At 30.7% G+C, this 10,765-nt stretch overlaps 1 protein-coding gene across 1 annotated transcript; it reads left to right on the forward strand.

The window, feature by feature from the left end:
• Nucleotides 1–86: 86 nt before the first annotated feature.
• Nucleotides 87–5,948, forward strand: LOC134248660 (uncharacterized). Its single transcript, XM_062731059.1, has 6 exons — nt 87–178; nt 469–574; nt 674–766; nt 858–960; nt 1,476–1,603; nt 5,750–5,948. Exons 1-6 carry the CDS (start codon nt 91–93, stop codon nt 5,946–5,948), a joined length of 717 nt encoding a protein of 238 aa, XP_062587043.1. The 5' UTR covers nt 87–90.
• Nucleotides 5,949–10,765: the final 4,817 nt, after the last annotated feature.

Genomic DNA, 10,765 nt, shown 5'->3' on the forward strand with positions numbered 1-10,765 from the left:
AAGTTTTATCAAAATTGGTGACCAGTCATGGCAAAGAAATAAAGCGGTAACAGTGAATGGCTATTAACACTAAACTACATATTTCAGGAAATGGGTTTCTCTCGATCTCAGGCTGAAGAAGCGATAAAAAAGCATTCCACAGTACAGGCTGCTCTGGATTCACTTCTGGCAGGTGTCGGTATGTACAGTTTATAAGTCCATGTTATTTTCTGTTGTTCAATCTTACTGGTGTAAGTGTGTAAAGTTACTTAAAAAAGGAGCTTGAAAAGCCACATTAGATTTCTATGATGCAATTTTGTGAGAAAATAGAAAGATGTTCTTGGTGTAATTATACTGTAAATTCAAATTGCATCTGTTCCTTAATGATTTTAAGAAAGCAAATTTTTTTTGAAGTGTAGTCTCTTGATACAAATAGTGCTTCATGTTGTACAAGTATGAATTATTCAAAGTTTATTTGTTCGGATATAGCGGAAAATGCTCTGGGCGGTGAAGTTTACGTCTCTGACGACGATTCAGGTTTTACCACTCCATCCCTCCCCAAGCCCCAAGCTCAGAAAGATGTCACAAAGATGGAGTAAGTTTGTTAAAGCTGTAGTTTTTGTTTTTATCAATAAATACTGATTATAAAGGACTTGATTATTTATCAATGTATTTAATTCTGCTGATTTTTTAGCCCACGTAATCCGGAGGGCCTAACAGCTCTATGGGTCGGAAATGTTTTACCAGATAAAGTAGACGATAAAAAACTTTTGAAAATCTTTTCTAGGTGAGTATGAAATTGGAAATGCTATTACAGATATAAAGTTATTTAATGATTTTAAAGAAAGAATAACCCATTTGGTTTTTTTTTCTATCAGATATGGATCTGTGACTAGTGTTCGGACTTTACCAGAAAAATTCTGTGCTTTTGTAAATTTTAAAACGAAGGAGGCTGAAGGGAAAGCCATGCAAAGTTTACAGGTGAATATTTATATTTCTCAGGTGTAAAAGATTGGTTTACAGGTAAATTGTTCATATTTTTATGGTGTAAAAGATCGGTTTACAGGTAAATTGTTCATATTTTTATGGTGTAAAAGATCGGTTTACAGGTAAATTGTTCATATTTTTCTTGTGTAAAAGATCAGTTTACAGGTAAATTGTTCATATTTTTCTGGTGAAAAAAATCGGTTTACAGATAAATTTCCCTCTTTTTTTCTTGTGACTGTGATCATTTTATGGGGGAATTTCTGAATGGAGAATTTTACGGAAAAATGAATAAAACTTTCATGCAAAATGTTTTCAAAAATATATCTTAAATGCAAACTCATAGTTTATTCAAAATTAACTTTATGTGAGAAACAATCATTCATAACGGAAGGATGTAAACAACTCTGAGAAAAATGCCTCATATTTTTGTGTCAGTGGTTAAGAGAGAGCTTCTCCCTCAGATTTAGTGAGAATAAGAAAATTTATTAATTATCTAATAATTAATATAGGGAGCAGAATGTGGAGGCCAGAAGTTACTGATAAAGTTCCCTGACAACCCCATAGTAAATAGTGGTACACTTACGATACGGAAAACCCCCAGTACCAGTAGCCCCCAGCAGAGACAGACATTTGTAGGGTGAGTCATTAAAGAGGGGGGGTAGACTTAAAAAACACTAGGGTAATAGAGGGTGAAAGAGAGGAGGAGGCAAGACTCAACCAAACAATAGGGTTATACATGTTTATACCAAACAATAGGGTTATACATGTTTATACCAAACAATAGGGTTATGCATGTTTATACCAAACAATAGGGTTATACATGTTTATACCAAACAATAGGGTTATACATGTTTATACCAAACAATAGGGTTATACATGTTTATACCAAACAATAGGGTTATGCATGTTTATACCAAACAATAGGGTTATACATGTTTATACCAAACAATAGGGTTATACATGTTTATACCAAACAATAGGGTTATACATGTTTATACCAAACAATAGGGTTATACATGTTTATACCAAAAAATAGGGTTATACATGTATATACCAAACAATAGGGTTATGCATGTATATACCATATTTCATTCTAAAGAGGTAGGTGTAAGCTTTTGAATGCAAACAGAAATTCAAAATATTATTTTAAAAATGACTCAGACTTTTGGAGTACACTGCAGATGTGTACATTGTTTAATAAACAATATTTTGAATGCATAAAAGAAAAAAAAATCCACATTTTTACTGAGCTTTTGATGCATGCATACACTTTCAGAAATCAGCTGAATGTTTGCATCTCAAACATCAATATCTGTGTTATAAGTGATTCTTCCAACTTGCTTCATGATATTTATATCATGGAGGTTTGGGATGCAAAGATTTAACTGTATATCAAGTAAAAGAATCATTGTTCTAGTCCTAAGGAATTTATGGATGTAGATTTCAAGTGTGTCGATATCATTGTGTTGTTACAATACATGGATAGTTTATATATAGCCTTCTCAATCACTGCCTTCCTACTATTTCCTTGTGTAAAAACCAGGTGGATTTGCATGATTTCGTTGCCAGATCATTTTATGCATCATTTAGTTCTAGTGAAAGTTAATCAAATTTAAGATTAATATTGATTTAAATGACATAAAGTCATTTGAAATAAGTTGTGTCCATTATTATTCTTTCATTAAAAATCTGCATTCACTGTACATTGCTTTCTGATTGCAATAAAGTATTAATGGTAATATGTAGAGCAGATATCAGGTTTAGGCTCAAAAGAATTTTCAAATGCTTGACTCTTAGTATTTGATTTGACAACTCTGGAGAGTTCAAAAGAGGAATTTCTTAATCAAAACTGAATTTCATTAGATTTTAAAGCTCTTTTTTTCAAAAGAAAAAGTTTGATTACATCATAAACAACTAAATTTTACAGACAAAGTTTTATACATACAAAGTCAGTGTCATCTTCTGACTTCATTATAGACAAGACAGGACTTGTTCATCTTCCATTTGAATTCAAAATACAGGAATCATTTTGCTTTATATGTTTTTCTCTAATACTTCATTTTACATGTAACTGGGCTTGGAGATTCCATAGATTGTTGAGACTTTAATTTAGAAAGTATTGAATTATCACTATCAGTCTTCATGGTCTTTATCAGAAAATACTTTTAGTTGAACAGTAAAGAATACAAAATATCAGTCCAATGTTATTTTTTAAAAAAAATTTTAATGTGACAATTGTGTGCAACACACAGAATATTTAGAATGTAAAAAGAAAGCAAATTAATTGATGCTAAATTATGAATTTATTGACTGCCTTTTTTACATAGGTACCTTGGACTTCTTGAATTTGTTATTAGCAATAGGATTCAAGATTAAGCTTATCTTCAGCATGCCTAGAGTGATATGAATACATGTATATTGAATTTATGAAAAGGCCCAAACTTGCTTGCACATTTTTAAAACATTTTGTTCAATCACCTTTCAGTTCATCCGAATCATAAGCTCCAATGACAGAGCTTTTCTGACATATGCACCTATGTTTATATATCTGACAAAATCTTTTCATAATCTCATTTTGTTCTATGCAACCATATCACAGAAAGGTAATTTTAAGAGAACTTGCCACAAAAAAAGATGTTGGTTTTAGATGCCACATGTCATTGCAAACTAATTGATCCTGAAATAAATAAATTTATATTCAACCTTCATTTATATTTTCATTTAGAACATCTCGGAAATTTCACATAAAATGGTAAGAAAGTCTTTTTGATCACTTCATTCTCCATTTTTTTTTTTCTAATCAATGTTCTTTTTTCTTATCGGTGTCATTGGAAGTGGCTTGTTGTCATACAATAAAGAATTTTCATCCCAAGATCGCTTTCATCTCACAGAGTTATATATGAAGGGGAATATTTACCATGTTTACAGTGACAAAATATTAAAATGAAGATAAAGAAATTTATTACTGCAGCACATGAATTAGCAGTAGATGTAAGGTTCAACTAATGCTTCTTGTCTTGCAGTCTACTATGGCTTTATATGCATGTTACGTGGCTTATTTGCTTTTGACTTAGGAGCTGTGTTATGCATATCAGTGGAACTTGTCATGTCTCTGGGCACAATGTGGCTCTTATCATGCTTGGCTATTAAATGTTAATTAATTCTTTCCTTAAATTTAATGCAAGAAATATTGTATTTGAATTTTTTTTTTAATTAAAAAATCAGAGTAAGTTAAAATGATTAGAATTTTTGTTAGAAACAATCCACTTCCATTTTTGTCATGAATCACTGGTAAATATCTCTAGGTCAGTGCATCTGCTTTCTTTAATTTGCTATCTACAGGGTGTTACAAAAATATATTCCCATTGTGCTTGTTAAACATGTTAAAAAGATAAGCAACTTTTGATATTTTTTTCAAATGAATGTTTCATAGATTTGAGTTTAAGTCTACAAGGAGACAATATTTTGGATATGGAAATGTGTCCAACCATATTAATTAATTTATCTGCATCATGTCTAGGTTGAATTTATTTCAATGTGTGCCTCAACATGATGTACACTGTATGAAAACCAAATATTTTGGATGTAATAAAGACTTTGATGAAGGCTTATGAAGAGTTCAATCCTTTAGCATTAATAGTATTGGTATAATATCATTACTGGTGTAAAGATTTTCATTGCAGTCTTTGATTGTCAGAGGAATTATACAAACAAACCATGAATAGATGTAAATCTGAAACAGATTTTGATATCATACATATAAAACAGGTTTTGGGAAAAAAAATTTTGAATTTGCTACTACAATAATTGAAAAATAATAATAGGGGTGGAATTGGTATATTTTGTACAATGTCAGTATGCATTTATTTATTCAATGTGCATGTTTATTTTCTTATTTTTAACAAAAAAGTTTCTTAGTGGTAAAATGACTTTGTCCAAAAATGTTGTCTGTCATTGTTAAATTTCAAGATTTCTTTTCATTATCACCTATAACTTGAAATCAGTGTGTCTGACATGAATTTTAAATTTAAAATTCTAAGAAAGATAACTCTCCGTCGAGTATGATTGAAGAGGTATAGATGGGTGAATGAATGCACATACCTTTTAATATTGATTTAATTATTAGACAGTATAGATGGATCATGTGACACACAAGTATGAATTAAAGCTTACAAGAAAAGTGTACCATTGAAAAATTGTCATCAATGTAGCAATATTTTATCACAAAACCTTAGAGTTTTCACAAGGAACTTTTTGCTCAATAATTGTCAATGAAACCCCCCTGGGAGAATCAAGGGCTGTTTCCAGGAAAATTTCAATAGACTTTCTTTCAATAAATTGTGTTGAGGTTTTTCAAGAAACTTAGAGAAAGTGTACCATTGATTTATAGGTTTTCAAGTAGAATTGAAAATTATTTCTTTGACAGTGTATACACTTTTTATTGAAAGATATCTGTTAAATTATTAACAGAAAAAAGTTCCTCAAGGAATATACAAAAAGAATTTTGCAGTACTTGACCTTGGACAGGATACCATTATTAAATTACTTGTTCTACCCCAAGAAATTGCTGAAAAACAGGCGCACAGCTAAAATTCATAATATTTCATCTGTGGTTAAACAAAAAACATTTGATCGTATGATTTGTTACACTGAAAATGGACTTGTTCAGAGATAGGCACCACTTATCAAATGATTTGCCCGCCAATCAAAATAGGTTGTCCTGGGCGTGGGGCCATGTTATCTGTCGAGCCCTGTGTAGAGAGTGTTCTCTTTATATTTCCAGAAAAGCGGTCTCTGCCCAATATCAGAACTCTACAGCAGTGACCAGTACAGCAGTGGAACAGAAGATCACCACGGGACCCGTGAACGGGGACGAATGTTATTTCTGGAGAACCACGGGGTGTTCTTTCGGGGACAAATGTCGCAATAAACACTTATCCTCCAGCAAAGGAGTGGACAAAAAACCGTGGCAGAAAACGTAGCAAATCTAGCGTCTAAATACAATTCACAATACCAGGTTGTCTTTCTCTAGGTGCTGCGTAGGTAACCATAAATTTTTTGGAGATTTTTTTTTAATAAAGGTTAAAATAAATTCATGTTATACATGTACCAGTATGTGTTTTAAATGTTTTAGATAAACATGTATAATGGATGACATGTAAATAAGTTCAGGGAGTTTTTAAAAATTGTTTTATCTCTAAATCGGCTGAATAACAGCAAGACAAATCTTTTTGATATTCATGAAGTCAAAATTACATCCAATTCATCTTGCAGTAAAGACATTAGATCTATTGGTACACTGCGCTCAAGTTCACCTTTACACATGGGAAAAATATTCATGGCAACTTGTAAAAAAAAATTATTTTTCTGAGATCTGAAAAGATAATTATTTTGGGTTTCCTGGAATTGTGATTGTTTTTATTATAATTTTGTTTCTTAATGTATACAAAAATATTTTATGGCCAAAGTTTGTATCAATATCAGGACAAAGATTCTCTCATTAACTAGTCACATGTTTATATCAATATTTACTATTACCTATGTATTTGCAAGGTATAGTTATCCTAGAGTTGTCTTCTCCTGGCTTGAGGTCAGGCAGCATTAAGAAACTGGTCAATCTTGTTTATTATAATATTGTTGACTATTTTTGTATTAAGGGCATTATGCAGCCAAAAAACATGACTTTGTTTAATGTTTCTGAACACCCAGTATTGTTTCAATATATTTACAAAAAGTTTTTATATGACATGGTTAGTTGTAGTATTTTAAAAAAACTTGTAAGAATTGATTTTTTTCTGCTGTATTTTTTTTTGTAGGTTCTCGAAGACCTGGTAATTAAATTTTTTTTTAAATTGAAAAAAAGATAGGTCAGAAATTTATTGGAAATTAATCCTCATTGAGATATTGCCTGATGATGATTTTATTACCAGTACTTTATGTTTGGCTATTATTTTAGGTTGCAATCTCTGATTTCTATTTTTCTTAAATGTAGTATAGCATTGTTCATATAATGTCTCTATATAACAATGGTGATGTTGACATTCAGTGATTCAAGTGTTCAGAAATGCTTCCTTCTTGCAAATGTTTAAATGTGATAAATTCTGTCATATGAAAATGAAAGAACTCCACATGTTTTGTGTATTCCGTTTATCCACGGAGGAAAATTATCTCGAAATTATTTTAATATGCATTTATGATTTTTGCAGAATTATTCAACTTGCTTTATAAACATACCTCTTTTTTAAAGAATGTGCATTTATTTATGTAATTCACTCTGTAAATTAAAATGTGAAAAATATTGATGCTTGAAAATCGAAAACATTTTCAGCAAGAGTTTAAAAAAACTACAGATCTGTTCAAAGTTAGGAATTTAATTACTGTTTAAGGTTGGATTGAAAATTTGATGTGAGGACATAATCTCCTAGTGATATATTTACAGACTGTCACAAATTGTATTCCGTTATAAATGTATAAACATGCACAAAGGGTATAAAAAGATTAACTGTATTTACTTGTTGAATTTGAAATGAAACTTTAATTTATCAGAACTTAATTCCTTGAACAATTTAAGATTTTAATAACTTCAATGATACATATCTCTTTATTGACAGAACATACATTATTATATACTGCAACTAACATGTCACAGATTTCAAGACAGAATTTTTGTAAATGTTTTTGTAAATTCATAAAAATATGTTTTTTTCAAAATTCTTTTCAAATTATTTTCAATTCTGAAGTCAGATAATTGTATAAATCGTCATACTGTATAAATATTTTTCCCGATTTTCTTTTGCTCTGTATCATTAATAAGTTGGAATTTTCTTTGAATATATCAGTGATGTAGACTTTGACTGGAACCTTGGTGAACTCTCATATATTACAGTCAAGTTACTATGTCACTAATTCCACTTTTCTGACAATTGTAGCTCTCTGAGACAGAAACTTGGACAGATTTACACTACCATGACTGTGTAAACTTTATTGTCCTGGAGAGAGAAATTCTGCAGCTACTACTTTTCCAGCATCATTCAGAGCAATGACCTTAAAATTGTTACAGAATTAAATGAAAAAAATTTCATGTATTTTAACATATAAGAGTTTTAGCAAGAAAGGTTGCACAAAATATTGGATATCAATTTATTATGCTTTTTCAAATTTTCAAAAAAATGGTACGGCTTAGCCAAAATTTGCTTAAAATGTGTACATGTAAGAAAGTGTTGGAACTTTGTTGATATTTGTTATTAGTTGTACAAAGGTGCAGGTGTTTTTATGAGAGATGTATGTGTAAAATATTTATTTCTCAAATTGGACATCTTCCATTAAATACTTCGTTCAAACTGGTAATGGAAACCATTTTTATTTTTTAAAAATGTGTATCAAACTTTTATAAAGTAAAGTGAGAAAATAAAATATGTTGATGAATATATGAAATATATTACTTTTTGTTTGCTTAGTTGATGTAATGTTGCCCATTTAGACAATCACAAGAGCACAAGTGCTCCAGGAGTTTTAACTCACCTCAACACAATGTTATCATTTTTATGCTACCCATTAGATCCTCCCCCAGCTTCAGTGTCCCAGTTAAAGTTTAAGTATTTTAAAAGTTTATTTCTCAGTAAGTTAATATATTAGTCCATCCTGACCAAAACTAGCCTGGATGAGATCTCTAGGGATGGACACTTCCAGACTTGCTTTGAATTTTGGTTCTGACATATACATTTTCGAGATAAGTGTTTTTAGCTCTACTGGTCAGAGACCAGAAGAGCTTATGTGATAGTAATGCGTTTGGCGTCCGTCCGTCTGTCTGTCTGTCTGTAAACAATTTTTCAAAATGCTACTCCTCCTAAAGTTTTGATCTGATTTCAATATAACTTAGCATATAAGTAGACTACACTAAGATACTTAATTTTGTGTATTGGTTTTGTTGGTATTGGTTTTGTTGTCGGTGTTGGCGTTGTTACTAAAAATAGAAATTTCTGTGAAATTCTTTCAAAATGCTACTCCTGCTACAGTTTTGGTCTGATTTCAACACAACTTGGCATATAAGTAGACTGCACTAAGATACATAATATGTATCGGGTTTTGATTTGGATGAACGGTGTAGGCATTGTTACTAAACATAGAAAATTCTGTAAAAATTCTTCCAGAATGCTACTCCTCCTACAGTTATGGTCTGATTTCAATATAACTTGGCTGATAAGTAGACTACACTTATATACATAATATATACATAATTCTGTGTATCGGTTTTTGATTTCGACGAACAGTTTTTGCGTTGTTACTAAAAATAGAAATTTTAGTGAAATTCTTTTAAAATGCTACTCCTCCTACAAATTTAGTCTGATTTCAATATATAGTTTAGAACACAAGTAGACTATACTTTAAAAATACATACTTCTATATATTGGTTTTTGATTTTGTAAAATTCTTTCAAAATTGCTACTCCTCCTACAGTTATGGTCTGATTTCAATATAACTTGGCATATAAGTAGACTTCACCAAGATACATAATTCTGTATTGGGTTTTGATTTCAACGAATGGTGTTGGCGTTATTACTAAAAATAGAAATTTCTGTGAAATTCTTTCAAAATGCTACTACTCCTTTTGGTATGATTTCAATACAACTTGGCACACAAGTAGACTATACTAAGGTACATAATTCTTTATATCCGTTTTTGACTTCAATGAACATTATTACCTTGGTTAATAAAGATAGCAATTTCTGTTACTCTCAAAATGCTACTTCAAATACAGTTTTTGTCTGATTATAATATAATGTGGCATGCAAGTAGACTACACTGAGAACATAAATAGTACTTTCCTCTTCCTTTGCTATAAATACAAACCAGTAGAGCTTCAGTCTCGACAGAGACTTCTGGTTTTGGGAATAGCTCTTTAATTATGTTATTAGTTCTGATTTAACCTTTATGGATGATGCAAATAGGGATGGACGCTAATAGGGCTGTGTATTGAGTTAAGAATTTCAATACGATACAATACAATATTTTTAAAGTGATATGCGATAGATTTGATTCTAAAACAAGTCCATCAGAAAAGGCTTCTTGATCATTTTTATGCATAAATTTCATAACAATTAAGTGTTTTATTACCCATTTTAAAGTTCATGTCTCATTGTCTATACAAATAACACTTCAAGATAAATCTTTTGACGACAGTAAAATCAACATGTTCAAATAATTTAATTTTACTTGTAACACGCCATTTGATTGGATTAAAAATTTTATTCATTTTGTATAACATAACTTGCCTACGTCACAATGAGTTACGTCAAAAAACGTATTACTCCGCTAGACGTTACTTTTAAAATTAAATCATTACAAGTTTGGCTTTCCAGAAAGCCCGAAATGTCATCTCTTTGGCTTCATTAATGTCACAGAATAAACAGTAAAGTGTAATTTTTTTCTCAACTATTACAGATTTTTCTATTCTTCTGGGGAAGGGGAGTGGCAGCTTACCTGAACAATTTCAGATTAGGAAAAAGGACAGTGATCAAAATCTTATGCTGTGGATGAGAAGGGAATATTTTGATTTTTTTTTTCGAAAAACAAATTCATTTTGTTAAGTACATGACTATACTCGAACAAAAAGTGTGGATAAGGGAGGAGCTGGCATTGAACAATTACAGCAGTAAAAATTTAAAAGATCTGGTACACAGATTTGTAGATCTGATTTTCTAAAATTGTTTAAATAATATCACGATTTATATGTTGCAATAGCATTTTACACTGCATGAAATATACTAAAATAATGCTTCAAAGTCTCTTTTATCTGAAA

This window comes from Saccostrea cucullata, unplaced genomic scaffold (assembly GCF_032062105.1).
Source record: "Saccostrea cucullata isolate Sc308-1 unplaced genomic scaffold, CSIRO_AGI_Scuc_v1 ctg8934, whole genome shotgun sequence".
Classification (NCBI taxonomy): domain Eukaryota; kingdom Metazoa; phylum Mollusca; class Bivalvia; order Ostreida; family Ostreidae; genus Saccostrea; species Saccostrea cuccullata.